This window comes from Micromys minutus, assembly GCF_963924665.1.
Source record: "Micromys minutus genome assembly, chromosome: X".
Taxonomy (NCBI): domain Eukaryota; kingdom Metazoa; phylum Chordata; class Mammalia; order Rodentia; family Muridae; genus Micromys; species Micromys minutus.
This window is the reverse complement of record NC_137970.1, coordinates 124,471,675-124,491,071: the sequence shown is the minus strand read 5'-3', so window position 1 is coordinate 124,491,071 and position 19,397 is coordinate 124,471,675. Positions and strand designations below refer to the sequence as shown.

Sequence of the window (19,397 nt, the reverse complement as noted above, 5' to 3'; positions counted from 1 at the left end):
GTGGAATTTATAGGTAGTGTTGAGCTTTTGAGTATCAAAGTTGATGATCCAGGCTGTATTCAGAGAGGAGAAAGAAAGGTGTCTACCCACTTGTGAACTGGAGATGGTCTTGGGGCCTGTTTTCTACAAAGTGTGTTATCTTGAAAGTCCTGGGAAGTGGCATGTATAGTGTGGCTCAAGGAAAGATGCTTTCTGCAAGATGCAGAGAAGCAGGTGGTCCTTGGGCATTCTGTAGAAATGAATTTATAGTTCTTGTGATGGCGTGACTTTAGAGCATGAGAGAGACAGGCAAAGTGGTTTGTAGGATTTGGACTTGGATAATAACGTGGGCAGCTGTGCCAATCAATGAAACTGACTAGGACTAGCATTTGGCTATGGGATATTGGAAAGTGGCTCAAAGAGGAGGGAACAGAGCCTAGATATGCATTTAATAAGTTTAGTCATGAAGTCAAATGATGGCTTTCTACTTTGAAATGGGCGATGTTAAAAATAAATGGAATGATATTCCTCAAATAGATCTGCAGATTCCACTCAATACTATTAAAATCTCAGCAGCCTTCTTTTGTAGAAATAAGCAGGATGCTCTTAAACTTCACATAGAAATTCAAGGGAACCAAAATATCCAAGCAGACTTGCCAAACAAGAGAAAAGTTAGTGGATTCCCAGTTCCCAGTAACGAAGACGGAGAATTCCCCAGGCAGGAGTACGATGTGTAAGATTTGGATCCCAGAGAAAGGGATGAGCTAGGGCCAAGCCTTTCTCCCTCTGTAGGGCTTGGCTGGGTGGGAAGATGGAAATCTCGATGGGGTCCTGTAAATGCAGACTGGGATTCTCCATGCAGGCCTGTGTATGAACACAGAAGGGACCCCTTTGGCTAACACTGTACCTCACAAAGTGATAGCTTTGCTTTCTCTTGCCTCTGAGGTTGTGTAGGCTCCATTAGGCTCTCTGTGTGGATTACATTGGGTTCTGCTCATGTTGGCTCATGGGGGATATAAGCAACTCAAGCTTCAGGTAAGCACATTTATACTGCCTAATGAGCTGTCTTATAGTGAGAGTCTACTACTACAAGCTTGAGGCAGAATGAGGAAAACCAAACATTTATTTAGTTAGTTCTTTATTTTTATGTGGGGGGCATTTGTATGTGAGGGGGACAATGCATCTTCGTGTTATGTTATGTGAGGGCCAGCGGTCAACCTTGGTTTTTGTTCCTCAGGAGCCAGGGTCTCTAACTGGCCTGAAATTCACCCAAGTAGGTTAAACTGGTAGCATATTGAGCCTCAGAAGAGTCCCCATGACCTGGTTCTCATTGCTTGCAAGGCAATCCCGTTACTGTCTTGAGTGGAATCACCAACCTTTATCTCAGAGTGAAACAAATGGATTGGACCTCGTGATCTCTGAGGTTCCTGTCTTCTCTGCCAGACTCTGCTTTGGAAATGTTCATGTAAGAAGCACAACCAGATGCAACTCCCCACTCCTCCGAATTTACACAGAAAGCCACTGCTGCTTGTAAGTGGGCATGGATTTAGGTGAGAACATGGCCTGTTGTCTCCGAATGTACCACACTTTTGAACATGTGAGCAGGACGTTTAGTGGCTCTACTTAACACCACACGCGATAATAATTCCTGTGAGGTCCCTGTGTGTCAGGTAATTTGATAACCATGTGACGTAATGACCTGTTACTCCTCATGCCAGTCCGCTGACGGGGACTCTCTGTTGTCATATTCATTTTACACATGAGAAAATTTTATTAGTATTTTTGTGGGTGTGTATGTATGTTGATATATATGTGTATGTATGTGTGAGCATGTTTGTGAATGTGTAAGTCAGAGGTTGGTGATGGTGTCTTGCTTAATAGGTCTCTACCTGACTATTTGAGAAAGAGTCTCTCAATGAGGGGAGTTTTCTGATTGGCTAGACTAGATGGCTAGGAAACCCCATGAATCTTCCTTTCTCCAGATTCCCACTGCTGGGTATTTGCTGCTATGCTTGGCTTTTATAGATGCTGAACTCAGGTCCTTATGATCACACAGCTATCTACAGTGGTGACTGGGAGGGCTGGATCTGCATCTAGACTGGCTCCCAAGCAGATCATCAGTACTGCCAAGTTTCAGTGTTGTCTCAGAATAGCCTTGCCTCCATTTTAAAGAAGGGGCAGATGATCTCTAAGGCCCTGGGATAGTACCTGGAGACAACCACCCCTCTGGTCTTTGTTGAGATGTAAATTATAGAACATAAAGCCCACCATTTCAATATCTGTACTTCAGTGTTTTCAGTGGACTCACTACACTGTGCAGTCATTCATTTGGTGCCAGAAAATTCTGCTGTCATAAAATGAACCGTCATGCCCATTAGCAGTCTGGTCCCTTCACCTCCAGCCCCAGGCACCCTCTCCACTTGTCTTTGGCTCTCAGCTCCGACTTCTGTGCAGAAGGTTCTCTTTGTGGGCATCCAGTACACATTTGTGATTTTGTTTGAATATCCATCATCAACATTTTTTTGTCTGGAAATGAAGAATGAGACCCTCCTTTTATTACATGCTCATCAGTGAAGTGACGTTTACAATTTGTACAAATCCTTCTGAGACGTTGGAAACCAAACAGCCTGTTATATAGGACACCCTAGCAATGTACAAAATGACTTTCAGCACTGGCACCTGTATTTGAACAATGCCATGCTTGCCGTGTTCCTCTTCCCTAGCAGAAACTGGAGCAGGGGATGCTCTGTGCATACTTGAAATCAGCTGGCAGAGCCAATACTCAGTGGCTGCTGCGGTTGAACTGATGCTGCTGCTGACTCCTGGCTTCTAGTGAACCCCTGCATTTATGTCATTATTGTCCTCTCTGAGAGTGCTTTAAATTTATTCATGAACTAGTTGGAGCTCAGGTGGTGACAGCAAAATGCATTTAGTAATCAGAATAAGAGGCAAGCTATTTTCACATTCCTTAGCAGTGCGCAGTGCCTAACTAACCCAGAGGATATTAATTGCTCAGCATGCTTTGAGGTGGAGAAGCATACATTTATCAAGACAATGTGTTCAGGTCTGGATTGAGTACCATGGCTTAGAATGCTGCACACATTTTAGGTAGATTGGGCACTAGCATTCTTGGTTTGTTCTGTGACATGAGGCTTGGATACAAATAACACTTGTTTGCACTAAAAACAAATTATTTTCACCAGAGACATTTGTTAATTTGATCATATATACCAGCAGCTTTGTTCTATGGACTTCCCATGAGCAGTTTTCACGAATGTTCTCAGGGAAACCACAGAAGTGTGAATTTATTTGAATGACCTACAGCCTTACCTTTTCTTGGCTGTGGCCCCAGTGGCCCTCTGCCCAGGGATCGGAGGACATAAGGTTTTGCTAGCAGCTGTGCAGGTGAGGCGTCAGTGTTTGATGGTAAGCAGGTATTATACATGATTCATTTCAGGGGCCAAGTTTAGTTTAATTTTTAAAAATGTGTGTGGGTGTGTGTAGACATGAATATTCATGTGTGTATGTGTCTGTGAAAATAGGCATGTGTGGAGGACAGAGGTCAGCTCCAGGTCTCATCCCTCAGGAGATACATACCTTGTTCTCTGAGACAGTCTCTGGCTGGGCTGGTTCTGCCTCCCTAGCCGTGGAGTAATAAACATGTACCGTTATGCCCGGCTCTTGTCTGTGCGCATTGGTGTTTGTCTGCATTCATGCCAGTGTGAGTGTGGTGGATCCCCAGTTGCTGTAACCACAGACAGCTTTGAGCCACCATGTGGTGCTGGGAATTGAACCTGGGTCCTCTGGAAGAGCAGTCAGTGCTCTTAACCTCTGAGCCAACACTGACCAAGTCTGTCTCTTTTTCATAAGTAGCTTTGTGCCCTGGGAGTTGTTTAGACACAGACACTAGTCCAGATGCAGGGCAAGTGAGTGGCATTATGGCTTTCGTGGACACATGTAAGTGTAGAGTAGGTTTTGTGAACCTCCATTAAGGCAGACACATCTAGCTTTACCAGACTAAGGTGTGTCTGGTGTTCTTTCTTATTCACTTCTACAGATAATGGTTATGATCTCAAAATGTAAAAACTGAAGCAATTCAGATATTTATTCAGTTAGGATTGATACTGAGCTCTTCTTCAGAAAACCTGGAAACTGCTTACATGTACAAATCAAAGGGACAGAGTGGAAACTATCCTTAAGGGGAACGTGTGTGTGTGTGTGTGTGTGTGTGTGTGTGTGTGTGTGTGTGTGTGTGTGTGTCTGTGTGTGTCTGTGTCTGTGTCTGTGTGTGATAAGGCTGTCACTGGCCACTCAAGAGAAACTGAGCTCTGCTTATGTCCCAACATTACCTGTAAAATCCTTCACTGGAAGGTGGCCCAGAAACCTCTGAAGTTCTTAGCCAGTCAGCAGACAGGAAGCACGCCCCTCTTGAGAGGTGAATTTGCCCTCGGTCTAACTCAAAATGGATCCTTACCAAGTTATAGTCAGCACTATGCATTGGTAACTGGTAATTGGAGAAAGCACTGGCCTAAACATTAGTTGATGTTTTACTTACTTTATTTTATGTAGTGAGTGGCTGCCATGTTGGACAGAGCATGCCCATAGAAGATTCATTTACCTGGATGGACAAAGTGAAACGGGCAGGAACAACGGAGGCAGGAACAAGTGCCAGGCTGCTTAAGAGCCCATCAGTAGTCTCTCCAGGACCACATGTCTTCATCGGGTCTTTGGCATCATGGCATCATGGCTAACAAGGGCTCACTTTGCCTTATTAAGATACCACCCCCCTCACAGACTATATGAAGTTCAAGAAAAACAAAGGCCAAAAAAATGAAAAATCATTATGCTTAATCTTTACACACCAAGAAAACTTTGACTATTTCCAGGTTACATCTTGTTTTACATGTACTTTATGCTCATTGTAACTAGTAAGATTTTAATGCATACTAACAAACCTTTAAAAAAAATCAAGTACTGACAAAAATGTATTCGTATACTTTTATGCAAAAATGCTTAAAATCTGTACATTTAGCTTTGTTTTTTCAAATAAAGTTGTTCAATTAAAAAAAGAAAAAAGAAAAGTCAGGGTTAGCAGCCATATACTTTCCCCATAAACACGGATGCAGAGCGGAGGTATAATGTTAGTCATGGCTGCAGCCCCCACTGACTGCCACGTACTGAGTTGGTGCCTGTATGTGTTACCTTGCGCCATCCTAAGGGTAAATGATGTCTTAGACCTTGGCTGGTAATGAAGAAACTGGAATGGGAAGGCAAGAAAACTTACACGTGCTTAAAAGAAAAGAAAAGATACCACCCTGGCTTCCTACGCTAGGTAAGTCAGGTTGTAATGGAGGTCAAGTTTATTCTCTCTCCTCAAAGAAAACAGTGCTAGAGGACAGAACCTGGCTATCCTGGTGTGCTGGATAGAACCAGCACTTTATTTTGTAGAGCCTTTCAAGGACATGCACAAGTTCACAGGGAACATTTCCAAAATTCTTCTCTATCGTTGACTTTGAAGAAGACTGCTTCAGACAGGTGTTATGAGCTCGTGGTGTGGTTTTCCTATTCAATTCTTAGTGGCCTTCTGCAGTAGATGAAGAAACTTTTCTGCTGAATGCTGGAACACTGCCCTCTCAGATTCCAGGGCTTATGAGTTGTGAACTGGGCCTAAGATCAATCAGCTGCTTTCTAAAGAGCATATGGGACACCTGCTGGCAGCCCAAACAGAGTTGAGTTAGAGCATGGGTGAGCGGCACCAGTGGGACACCCTTTGCTATATGTGGTGTATCGTGAGGACTTCTGTGCCTGATTCGGGTTTAGTTGTGCTAGGTTGTAGGTATTTGTTATTTTGAGGTGCTGAAAATAAAACCCAGGGCTTCATGCATGTTCCTTAAGGGCCACACTATTAGATTACATTCTTATCCTAGTTGTAGGACTTGAAGAAGTCTTAATAGATCAGGATTGAGCTTGAGGGTGAGTGCTTCATTCAGAGATGGTTTGGGTCTGTTGAGTCCAAAGTCAGTAAGAAATTAATTAATAAACATCACAAAATTGTGTCTTATTGCTCTTAGCCTCTTACCTAGTGACACATGACCAGATATGTTAGGAGCTCTACATGTCATTAGCCTGGTATACTATTGTGGAGTGAAGTGTATGCTTTTGTTGTTGGGTGGTCAAGTAAGGGAAGTGTTAAAAGGAGACTCAACTGCCTGATAGGCTTATGGTTTGGAAGACACTGATACAGAACCTTGAGTTATTGTAAGAAAAGGACATAGACACGATTACAATAAAAAAAAAAGCAGCCAAAACCCGGACAGGAAATAGTTCCTTCCTCTTGACACCTGTTCTTAATTCTTTATACACAACCTGTATTAGCAGCTTCCATGTGTGAACTTGTAGAACGTTTTTATGGTTGAGGATTTAGATGTACACACACAAATGTAAGAACATTTCTCTTGTCTCTTGCTGGATTGTAGAACATATTTCATGTCAATATACAGGCATTCCCCATCTTTTCTACCACAGTGATGTAGTGTGTCATTGTGTGGAAGAGCTGTGTTTCACACGGCTGGTCCTCTCTGGTCACCTCTGTTCTGCCTGTGCTGGTTTGTCGTAAGCAGAGCTACAATGGAGACGTCTGTGAACTCTGCTTTATGTCTGTGTTACTACTTTTCTCTAATACATTTTTACGTGTGGCATGATTAAGTTGGAAAATGCATTATAAAATATTTAAATGTTGAAATAACTTTAGGCATCTAGAAACTTTGCAAATACAGTATGAAGAGTTTGGTCTCAAATCTCTTTGGAGTACATTGGTTACCTGATGCACTGGCTGCCCTAGTCTCAGCACACTGGACTATATACTTCCAACAATGCAGGATGTTCACTATGCCAGCATCTAAGTCTCTGACTGGCTGTTCAGTTCTGAGAGCACTTGCTTTGGGGATTTTGTCTTCTATGGATGCTTTTCACCAATTGGACACATCCCTACACTAAAGTTCATAATTGTCTCAACGTGTTTCCTGTCCTTTCTCTCCCCTTTGGTGTCTTTTGTGAATTTGATTGAGTTTCATCATTTATGTTGTTTTACAGATTTTTTCTTAACAGTTTTGAGGTGATATAATCCATATATTTTTATTTGATAAATACTCGTATTTGCTATAGGAAACTTTACTTTTGGAACAATAAATTTTGGAAAAAAAAATTGAAAGCAGCAGAGAATTCCTATATGCACTGTACCTACACTCTCCTGTCATTGCTAAGATGAGTTTTTCTCAAGTTAAGACTTTATGTTGGCACTCTTATTAAACAATAGGAGCCCAACTAACTGCATGTGCTACAGAGCTCGGAAGTCATTGTCCCCATAGGGTCCCCAGGCAGGGATACCAGACTCTCCCTGGTCTCCATGATCTTAAAAGTTGAGTAGGGGGCCCAGTATCCCCTAGTTGGTATTTGTCTGTTATTTTTCTAATATTTATTCTGAGAATTGGGCAGTGTGAAAAGACCATTGGAAGGAAATCACTATCTGTTTCTGCTGGTTTGGTTGCTTTTAAAGATGCCACCATACTAGGCACAGTCCCAGCACTTGGGAAGCAAAGGCAGAAAGTTCTGTGTAAGTCTTCATAATTAGTATTAGGCCAGCCAGATACTAGAACCCACAGCACGCAGTAAGTATCAAACTCAGTAGGACACAGGGATGGATATGTGGGACAGTTAGAATGGCCAGTTTACATCCCAGGGATCAGCATGGAGGATGAAGTATTTTGAATTGACAAAATACTTTGTGGGAATCCAGGGTAGTGTGAGGATGCTTAGTCCATTGTCAGTGAGCCTGGAGAATACAGTACCCTTCCTTGTAAAAGCCATACTCTCAAGATTTCCTGCGTGATTGCATCTTTTGTTTGTAGTAAAGGAGAACCCTGATTTTCCTTGTTGTTGCTATTTCAATTTTGGAGAAAGTATATTGTTTTTAGAAGGACATCAACTCTGAGTCTCTGGTTGTGGTTTTGGATGAATTTTTTAATTAGTTATTGTTCTGTGTACATGCATGATGTTTGTGCCACAGCAGCCATGTAGAGATTAGAGAGCAACTTCGTAGAGCTGGGGACTGAACTCAGGAAACCAGGCTTTTTCACAGCAACATGTTCTTTTACCTACAGAGCCATCTCAACAACCCCAACTGTCTTTTGATAACAGTTGAAGAGTAAGGACTCTTTCAAGAGTGTGTCACTATATTGTTTTTCATATAAAATAATCTATAAATCTATTGTAGAGATAATCTAAAATATGTGTTTATTTATTTATTTGGTATTGAATATTGAACTCTACTACTGAGTTATTCCTCCAGGTGAGGTTTATTCTGATTGACACATAATAGTATTCTGTATTTATGGGGCACACTTTTAAACAAAGTCTGTGTATAACCTAGTCTAGCTTTGAACTCAAAATCCTGCTTCATCCTTCTTTATGCTGGGATTACAGACACGCCCTACCAGACCTCTTCCTAATGGTCAAGGTCCAGTTCAAGTATGTGTAGGTTCTTAGTGTCCTATTCACAGAACGGAAATGAAGGCGTGTGTAGATTGCAAAGTACCCGGAAGCTTATGGCCTTTCTCTGGAACAACAAACCAAAGTTATCGTTCTTCCTTATGTTGCTGCTGCTCATGGTGTTTTAATGCAGAACAGTAACTGACTCCAGGGCCTTTCCCTCCATCCCAGCCCCTGTCACATGCAGGGGAGAAATGGCAGCAGGTATCCATCCAGGCAGGAAGCTGAGAGCTCAAACCGGCAAGTGTGAAGCAGAGTGAATGGGAAGTGAGGCAGGGCTATAACCCCACAACTCTGCATTTCTAGATTCCATCTACACAAGATCTTGAAGCATTTATCCATCTGTGTTGCTGTGAGTGATGTGATTTCTTTTCTTCTTCCATATGTTCTTCTTTGTAATGCTAGGAATTGGGCCTAGGGTTTTTTCCACATGCCAAGTAAGCATGACATCACCAAGCCATATCCCTATTCTAATAATGTATTCTTTATCCATTTACCACAGATAAAGCTTAAGGTTGTTTCCCATATCTTGGCTATTGTGAATAACTGTGCAATGAACAAGAGAGTGCAGATGCCTCTGACATACCTTAGTCCCCAAGCTTGGTATGACTGGATTATATGATGATTCCATGCTTACTTTTCAGGAGCGCCCATACTGTTTTTAATTTATATTTCTTCCAACAATGTGCACAGATTTCCTTTTCTCTGTAGCTTCTCCAACACCTGTTACCAGCCATCTCTGATACTAGCCATTCACTAGGAATGAGGTAGAGAAGCTCCCCGAGTTGTTTTTGTGATTTCTTCTCTCTGCTCCCATCTCCTGTCCTTGCCTTCCTCTTCTTCCTTTCCCTTTTGTTGACAGTCTTTCAATCTGTGTTTCGAAGAAGATTAGAGAAATATCACTTAATTGTCATGTCCTGAGCTGTGGTGAAACATTTCACTTGGATGCAACTATGTTAGTCTCCTTGTTTTTGTGATGCTGGGAATTGAAGCCAGGGCTTCCTACATGCTAAGCTACACACATGAGCACTTGATCTTTAAGCTGCAGCGCACTGTTGCGGTTTGCTTTCTGCTTATACTTTTGGAATGCTCTTCAGGAAACGATCAGCCAGACCAATGCCTGCCACTTCCTTTAGTAGCTCTTTAGGTTTGGGTATTGCATTTAATAAATTGCAAATTCATTATGACTTGGTTAGCTACTGTACTGGAATAAAGGTCCTGAAGGCTCTACCCATAACTCCTTGTGCATTTCTATAAGAGTTACACTGGGTTTATTTCTGGGTTGTGCATTTTATGCCACTGTCATTTTGCTTTTATTTTTGGCGGCTTTGTAGCATACAAATCCCTTATACAGATTTTAGATAATTTTGGGTTTCTGACTTTTGTATTATACTCACCAACCTGTAGTTTGAAATCAGAGGTATGGTGCCTGTCACTGACCAATGTCTGCCCCGTCACTTTTCACACTGGCCACACAGGGCTTTCACTTATTCTGAACTGTCTCCTAGGATCTGTGCTGTGATTTTTTTTTTTTTTTCTGTTCCTTGAGTGCTTGTTTAAAATCTACACTTAGACTTGAATGCTAGCTTAGTCATTAAGAGTTTGGTTCCCAGCATCCATGGTGGGCTGCTAGCAACAAATCTGTAGCTCCACCTCATAGATCTGACACCCACTTCTGGCTTCTAAGAGCACCTATGTCCACAAATACACACATACATGATATTTCTTAAAAATTAAGAATAAGTAAAAATTCAAATCTAGACTCTCCATTTGAGATAACATGTGTGACATTCAGCTTTCTGAATTAATCCTTTTATACATGTTTCTATGAATTCAACCATTTCTTCTGTGGGGCTCCAGAAATGACTCATCAGTTAAGAACACTGACTGCTTTTCCATAGGACCTGGGCTTGATTCCTAACACCCACATGGCAGATCACAATCATCTGTAACTCCAGTTTTAGAGGATTTGACACACTCTTCTGTTCTCTGAAGGCACTGCATGCATGCCATGAACAAACATACATGCATCCCAAACACACACACACACACACACACACACACACACACACACACACACAAAGAAATTTCAATAATTTCCTTTAGATTGCCCACTTTGTTGATGAATAGAGGTCCGTGGCAGGCTTTTAAGGTCATTTGTATTTCTGTGATCCCAGCTGCATTGTCTCCTCTTTTATTTCTGAGTTTGTGTTTTCTCTCATTTTGATTTGTTACTGCAAATGAAACAAACTAACGAACGACTGGAGTTTGAGGCCAGACTCCTATATATAGGAAATTTGAGGCCAGCCTGGATTACATGAGACTCTGGATCCCACTGACTGAGCTGGCTACAGAGCTTCAGGGAGTCTCTACCCCTCTGTCTCCAGGACTGGGATTAGGAGAAAGTCATGCCACCGAGTGCTACTTTTCCTAGGGTGTCTGGGGAGGCAAACTCGTGTTCTTACACTCACACAGCAGGCACTTCATCCACAGAGCTCTCTTTGCAACCAGCCTGATTTTCTAGTTCCTATTTTATTTTCATTCTGACCTTAAATTTTAAAAAAATGCTTTTGCTATGCTTGGCTTTTCTTTTGTTCTATTTTCTAACTTTCTGAGGTGTAACACGAGGGCTGATGTGATGGAGACTTTCCTGTCAGGAATGCTTTCAGTTTGAGTGTATTGTGTTTCCATTTGCCCTTGTCTCAGGATCCTGGTTTGTTTCCCTCTTAATGTTTTTTGTTGACTTACTGATTGTTGAGAAGAACGTTGTTTAATTTAATCTCTCACCATTCAGTTTTCGTTTCATGCTGTTGTGGTCAGAAAGAGACTCTTATGTCATCACTGCTGGAATGTGCTTTGTGCATTAGCACATGATCTGTGACATTCCCTGTGTGTGCATTCGCAAAGAACACTTGTAAAAAAAGAGGGGTTTTTTTTTGTTGCTATGCTTAGATCATCCATTTGATGATGAAAGTTTCCTATTACTATGTTGCATTCTTTGTTCATATCTATTGATTGGCATATATGTTTGGGTGCCTGATGATGGAGACATAGATATTACATGCATGTTGATAAAGTAGGCCTTTTGCATTATGTAATGATCTGTTTTTTCCTATCACATAAGAGTGTTTCACTTCTGGCCTATTTTTTCCTGGTGTAAGTATAGCTACTTTTGATTACTATTTTCCACTTGCATTCACATCCCTTTATTTTTTTTAAATGACAAAGACCATGTCAAGAGTATATTTTAGCATCATCCTCAGTGGTTGAACACTTGCCCAGGACATTCTAGGTCCTAGGTTCAGTTCTTAGAGCCACAAATTATAATAGTAAGGACAAAGAAAATATTACAATGTTACCTTCATTTTAAAAACCACCTAAACTTAAAATTGTCTTCTTCTTTGTAGGATACGGAGACTTCAATGATTTTAATCTGGAGGATGCACTGAAAGAAACTTCCTCAGTAAAGCGTGAGTCAAGCAATCAAGTCCACAAAGCAAGCACTAGTGGTCAAGCATGGAACACACACACACACACACACACACACACACACACACACACACGCAAGGCTTGTGTCATCTAGTCATTTCTTTAGCCTGCTGTACAGAAGGAGAACTCTGACCTGTTTCCCTCATTTTTTCTGTTTTGAGACTGTGTCCCTTGATTTAGCCCTGGCTGTCCTGAAACTCTCTGTGCCGACCAGGCTTTGACTTTGGTCCTGTGCTAAAGCAGCGGTGACTCTTGGCCACTGATCTGCATTTCTTGATTCAGAACCCATGACATGTTATCATCCCTCAGTGTGATCCCTACAATGGCCTCAGGGACTGATCCCAAGCCTATTCTCATGATGTGACTTCTGCAAATCATAAAGTAGCTGATACAGTTTACAATCTGCTCCTCCTGTCCTCCTTTCTCCCTTCAGAGAGATGGGACCACTTCAGCACAACTAGGAGACCAGTAACAACCAGAGCCCCAGCAAATCCAGCAGGTAACAAGGGCTGAAATGGGAAGTGAAGAAGGACTCACTGGAACTCCATCTGGGAGAGTATCAGAAGGAGCCATGTAGAGTTTATAGCTGCACATATAAAAAGTCAGCAAAGACATACATCTGAATGTTGGATTTAATTCAGCAGAAACCTATCTGGTGGGTTACCGTGCCTTATGTGAAGGCAGCCATTTTACTTCCCTCTTGCTTTGGGTGATGATGAAGAAAGCAGGTACAGGAGGCGGAAGGGAGTGAGCCGAAGCCTTGGGCTATGCTCGTGGTTCCCCAGTGCTGTAACTGTATAAGCATGAGCCATTCATAGTCTAGCAGAGTGGGACAACCTCAGGCCACTGAAGATGACCAAACATTTTCTGTGAATTTCCTAAGTTTTTGAAGATCTCAAGAGAATTTGTTTATGTGGATCACAGCTATAAATATTTCTCATCTGAGAACTTAAAACTGAAAAACTCTGATTAATCTAAAGAAAATAAAAAGCCATATGCATTGACATATGTGGCAGATTTTTATGAGAAATAACTGTTTATAAAATGAAAACACAATTTTGAGTGATGAGTGACATTATTTTATAATTTTCTGTAATGTCTGGCTTAAATAGAATACACTTGGATTCTTTGTGCTGCTCTGAGACACTATATTACTATGTAGCTCAGGATGGCCTGGAACTATGTAGAGCACAATTTACTAGATAGACCAGACTGGTCTCAAACTCACGGAGATCTATCTACTTGCCTCACACCCCCCCCCCCCCCAGTGCTGGGATTAAAGATGTGCATCGCTACGCCAGGCTCCACCTGGATTCTTTATTTTAAGATTTCTTTTTTAAAAAGATCTATTTATTCATTATATGTAAGTACACTGTAGCTATCTTCAGACACAGAAGAGGGCATCAGATCCCATTACAGAAGGTTGTGAGCCACCATGTGGTTGCTGGGAATTGAACTCAGGACCTCTGGATTCTTATATATGCATCTGTACTGAGTTGTTATGAGTTCCTGAGGTCCAATGCAATATGTGAAGAAAATCTAGGCTCATGTTGATATTCAGTGTAAAAAGGAAAAAGAACTTAAATGTGCTTTTCAAAAGTTTCTTTTAATTTATTTATTTATTTATTTATTCATTCACTCTATATCCTCATTTCTGCCAGTTTCCCTGTCCCCCCTTCTCTGAGAAGGTGGGGCCCCCAGGGTATCTGACCCCACCCCTAGCACATCAAGCCTCTGGCGGATATATACATATCCTCTTCCACTGAGGCTAGACATGATAGCCCAGCCAGGGGAACAGGATTCATAGGTAGGGAACAGCTTTAGAGACAGCCCCTGTTCCAGTTGTTTGGGGACCCACATGGCCAAGCTACACATCTGCTACATATGTGCAGGGGGCCTGGGGCTAGCCTGAGTTCAGACTCTGAGAGCCCCAAAGGGTCCAGATTAGTTGACTCTGTTGGTCTTCCTGTGGAGTCCATGTCCCCTTCTGGTCCCTCAGTCCTTCCCCCAACACTTCCATAAGACTCCCAAGCTCCATCCAATGTTTGGCTGTGGGTCTTTGCATCTGTTTCAGGTAATGTACCTTTGGGATCAGTTGAGACATTTTTTTGGACAGGACACCAAAGCCTGAACAGTGGTGGTTTCTCCCAGAATAAATGCAGCGTGGAGCATGAAGCTCAGCCTCATTGGACTCTCCTATTCTTTAAATGGTTTGCACTGGCCAGCTGGAAACACTGGTACCCTGACTAATGCACAGCGCCCATATTACACTATATTGGATTACAGAATCACATCTATTACTGTTGCCACCTATCTCATTAAAAAAGCCTTTAGCAAGCCACATGAGGTGGCATTCACCTGCGATCCCAGCACTGTGGGGGCAAAGGCAGGGAGAATGCCCAAAGTTTGAGGCTAATCATGTTCTTTATTGCAAGTTCCAAGGTAGCCAAAGTTACAATAACAAGATCGCTTGTCCAAAAACAAATAAACAAAGAAATAATGAATAAAAAATTAAAAAATCAGCTAGATATTGAAAAGCTGCTCATATCACAGTCACCAGAGAGTTCTTTGAAAATTCTGTATTTTAATTTAAATTTCAAGTTTCGTTATTTGCAGCAAATACCATCAGGGAGGCTGGAGAGATGATTCAGTGATAAAGCACTAGCACCCGCACGGCAGCTCACAGCTACAGTTCCAGCAAATGCAACTTCTTAGTCACACCCATGTAGCACAGATATGCTTGCAGGAAAATCACTTGTATACATAAAATAAAACCATTTTTAGAAACTTAGATCTATCAGGGTTTGTGTTCAGGTAGTAGGAAATTCTGTATCTGACACACATCCAAGTTGGCGTAACAGTTGTTATTTACATTAAATCTTTAGGTAATAATCTTGGTTTCTGTGATTCAGGAAAACTATCTGCAGAGAGAAGCACCTTGTGCTGTTGAGAGTGTGTTAGTGTGTGTGTTTGGAGTGTTCTTTAAACCATTCAAAGACACTTCTATGCGAGAGAGAACTTTTATTTTGTTCACTTAGTCTGAGACAGGGTCCCACTGTGTAGCTCTGACGGATGTTGAACATGCCACCATAGACCAGGACAGCTCTGGATTCTGGCTGCCTATGCTTTCTAAGCTCTGGCATTAAAGGTGTGCACCGCAACCAGGCCATACTTCAATAAAAATACTTATACTTTGTAGTAATTTTCCAGTGCTGCTAACCACACTACCCTAAAGACATTTAGCAGTTTATACCAATATTCACTTTTCTTCTACATATTCCTATGATGAGTCTCAAATTTATTTTTATCCAGTGTTTTAAAATTGAAATCTTATTTTGGTTTAGCTTTGGTTTTGGGAAGTTTTTATTTCTTTTTTTCATAGTCTTGCTATGTAGCCAAGCTGGCCTCCAATTTCCCTTCCTCTTTCTGCCTCCTTGGTACTGAGGTTTAGACAATCCTATCTGAAAGTACTAAATTTTAATTTCTAGTTCATCATAGATTAAGTCTCATGTTCTCTTCACCCATGTTCCCACAGATAAGTTTTGTCTGTCCATTTGGCAGTTTTATTTGTACACATAAATATCATTTGGCCGTCTGTGCATCCGCCATTCTAGTCAGATACTGAAGAGTACCATCACTGTAAGCACTCCCTGACCCCGTTGTATAGTCTTAGGTGTAGGCTTCTTTCTCCATTCCTTCCCTAATCCTGCTAATCTGTTTTCCATTTGTAAAATGTCTTTTCAAGAAGGTTATATAAATGCCCTGTGCTGTGTTGAGCTTAAAGAAGCATGAATCAGAAATTTCTGTCCGTCCTAGTGGAACAGATAGAGCATGCTTGTAATAGTGGGTTCTCTCCTTTCTTCCATCTTATGTTGTGGTCAACACATTTAGGGTCTTTTCCTCTTAAGTTAATGGTCCTCAGAGATACCTCATGGACACACCTGAAGAGATGATTTACTGATTTCCCATGTATTTCTTGATCCAATGAAATTCCATCCAGAGGCTCTGTGGCTTTCTTCCCTTTTGCCATCTACATTCTTTGGCTTTTGACTACTTCCATCTTCAAAACCATGGACATGCCAGTGTTTTCCTTATTCAGTTTATGCCTGCTTTTGTGTATCTGTTTGTAGCCCAGGCTGATTTAATACTTGTTACATAGTTCAGGCTGTCCTCAAACTCCTGATTCTCCTGAGTCTGCCTGTCAAATTCAGAGATTATAAGTGCACCACCACACGTGGCTCTTCCAGATCTTCTATGAATGCAGTCCTGTCACCTACAGACCATTTTCAGCATCCTTCTCTTATTCTTGCTGCTACCGCTGCCATTGCATTGAATAGAATTGGTAGAGTGGGCACAGTTGTCTTGGTCCTTAGGTTAGAAGAAAAGCTTTCAGTGTTTCCCCTTTGATTATGATGTTCCCTTGTCCCTTATCCTATGTGGTCTTCATTCAGTTACATTACTTACATCTTAGTTACTTTTCTAGTTGCTGTAAGAAAATACTAGGACAAAAGCCACTTAGAGGAGAGTTACTTTGCCCAGTTTGGGCGATGATGGTGTGTGCTCTCGTGTATAGGTCAGCATCTCAGAACAGAGAGCAATGCTATCTACTGTAGGTGGTTCTTTTCACCTCGTCAAGATAATCTCCTACCACATAGACAGAGGCCTGTCTCCCAGGTGGTTCTAGAGATCTTTGGGTCAACAGCTCAAGTTAACCACTACAGCTTCTATGGCTCATATGTGGAGAATTTTTATCAAAAAGGTGTTAAATTTTATCAATTTCTCTTTTTATATCTATTAGATGATCATATGATTTTTATGCTTCATACTAATTTATGTTGAGCAATCCTGTATCCCAGGCATAAATCCAGCTTTGATGATGGGGTGCAATCTTTTAAATGTGATATTGAATTCTGTTTGCTAATGTTTCCTTGATGATTTTTGCCTCTATTCATGTACTTTTGATTGTTTCTGGCTTTGCATGAGGGTCATGCTGCTCTCATGATGTGAATTTGGAATTATTTCCTCCTCTTCAAATCTTCAAGGATTTGAGGATTAGTTTTAATTTTTCTTTGGGTTTATTTGTATAGCCTTCTCTTACCTGGGTATTTCTTTGTTTGGAGGTCTTTGATTATTCTAATTATTATTTATCCATTTATATTTTGATTTTCATGATCATTTTAATAGTTTGTGTGATTCTAGAACTCTATCCATTTTTCTAGCTTGTGTGCTTTGATGGAATATGTTGTCCATTGTAGTTTCTTAGGGTCCTCTGTATTTGTTTAGTATTAGTTGCAATGTCTTCTCTCCCACTTTAGCTTCCTGGGTGCTGGCTGTTCTTCCCAGCTTCTTAAGAAGTTTTCCTCTTATGGGCCATGATTCTTTTGTCAAATATGTGAGCTCTTTGCCAAGCATTCAATTCTGAAACCCTTCCTTCTGAAAATTTTATGGTTTAATATTTAAACAAATATAATCTATCCAATTGCAGTTAAAGTTTTATAAAATGAAACCTGTTGCTTTTCATTTCGGTTTAATTATTCCAGTACCTTTTGCTGAGAAGATTTGTTTCTCCCTTGAGTTCCTTTGCATATGTATAAATCGTTTGAGCAGATCTGAGGTCTTTTGAGCTCTTCATTCCGTTCTGTTGCCTGTATCTATCTATCTGGCACATCTTTGACAAATACTAACTATAAAATGAGCCTTAATGTTAGGTAGAGTGATTCATCCCAGTTTATTCTTTGTAAGGTTTTAAAAATCTAATATAAGGTTCTGCCTTCCCAAAAAAGTTTAGATCAAATTTGACTATTTCTGTAAAGAAACAATCAGTGGGACTTCTATAGGCTGGCACTGAACATAGAGCATGGGAGCGGATGTTGTCACTCCAGTGTGTTTTCCGGTGTGTGTGTGTGTGTGTGTGTGTGTCTGTCTGTCTGTGTCTGTGTCTTTTTTGGATCCTCTTTGTTTTATACCTTTAGGTTTACTTTACCTGAACATAATCATTTCCTGCACCTGTTTTGAGTTCAGCAGCATCAACATGTAATAGTGATGGCCATTCAGCATCCAAAATCCACCACTTGCAGAAAGAACTTCCTGTGCTCTGTGGGGTGGCAATGAGATTGCTTTGCTCCTGATCTTACAGAAAGAAAACTCAGTCCTTAACCAAGGTGCCTGGCAACTGCTTGCCTAGAGGACAGTCTTGAAATTGCAGTAGTTCTTGTTACTCTTATGACTCAGCTGCTCACATTGTCCCCACACTCAGGAAGCACAGAGACAGAGGCAGGAAGTGGGCTCATAAAGCTCTAATGTCAGCTTCCAGTGACAGATTTCCTAAAGCAGGCCTCAAGTGTCCCAATGCATGAGCCTCTAGGGCCATTTCATGTTTAAACTACAACACTGCTATTCTGTAACATTGCTAGTTGTTTGGAAAACCTTGCTTTTTCTTTTCTTTTTTGTTTTTGTTGTTGTTTCTTTAAGGCAGGGTTTCTCTTGGCTGTCCTGGAACTCACTCTGTGGGCCAGGTTGTCTTCAAACTCAGAGATCCTCCTGCCTTTGCTTTTCAGAGTGCTGGGATTAAAGCCACCAACTCCACGGTCTTTTCATGTTAGTGCCATAATTATATGACTTGTTTTCTTTAGCCTGTGTATTGATTATTTTTCAGGTCTTATGTAGCTAAAGTGTCATATTTCCCGTGGTCTGAACTCTCACTGTGCCCCTTGGGAATTGAAACCCCAAGACACACACACACACACACACACACACACACATACATACACACACACACACACACACACACACACACACACACCACTATATTTTGTTTCACTTCTTTCTCATACCTCCTCTTTTTTGTTTGTGTGTTTTCTTCTGTGCACCTCATGAATCCCTGGTGCCTAAGGAGGACAGAAGACGGTGTCAGACCTGATGGGACTGGAGTTACAGACAGTTGTGAGCAGCCTTGTGGTTGCTGGGAATTGAGTGTGGATCCAAGCAGCCAGTGCTCTTAACCACTGAGCCAGGTCTTCAGCTCATATCCATTTATTTCTTTTGATGCTTGTACTTTCATATCCAGGAAGTATCTACAAATGTAATATCATATTTTTCAAAATGTTTCCTGCTGGGTGTTAAGATACTAGCTCTTTAGATCTTTGATCCACTTTTAGTTGATTTTTTATATATGGTATAGCATGATGGTCAAATTTGCTTCTTTGCATGTGTGATCATGGTATTTTCCTCTTGTGTTCTGGCTTTAGTGTTGAATGTCTTCAGGAGTAGGAACAATTATGGCAGATCCTAAGGTTTAAAGAAGGAACTCATGAGTGCCACGTAACTAATACTAAGGCAATTCAAAAAAGTATGTGTGTCTGTGTGTATGTCTGGGTCTGTGT

At 41.2% G+C, this 19,397-nt stretch overlaps 1 protein-coding gene across 1 annotated transcript in view; it reads left to right on the top strand.

Moving 5' to 3' along the window:
* The window catches only part of CD99L2 (CD99 molecule like 2), a 67,149-nt gene that overhangs the window by 26,512 nt on the left and 21,240 nt on the right, over window positions 1-19,397 (top strand). The window contains exons 2-3 of the mRNA XM_080910979.1: window positions 11,934-11,996; window positions 12,449-12,514. Of these exons, the coding sequence (XP_080767105.1) occupies window positions 11,934-11,996; window positions 12,449-12,514 (129 nt within the window). The remainder of the gene's footprint in view (window positions 1-11,933; window positions 11,997-12,448; window positions 12,515-19,397) is intronic.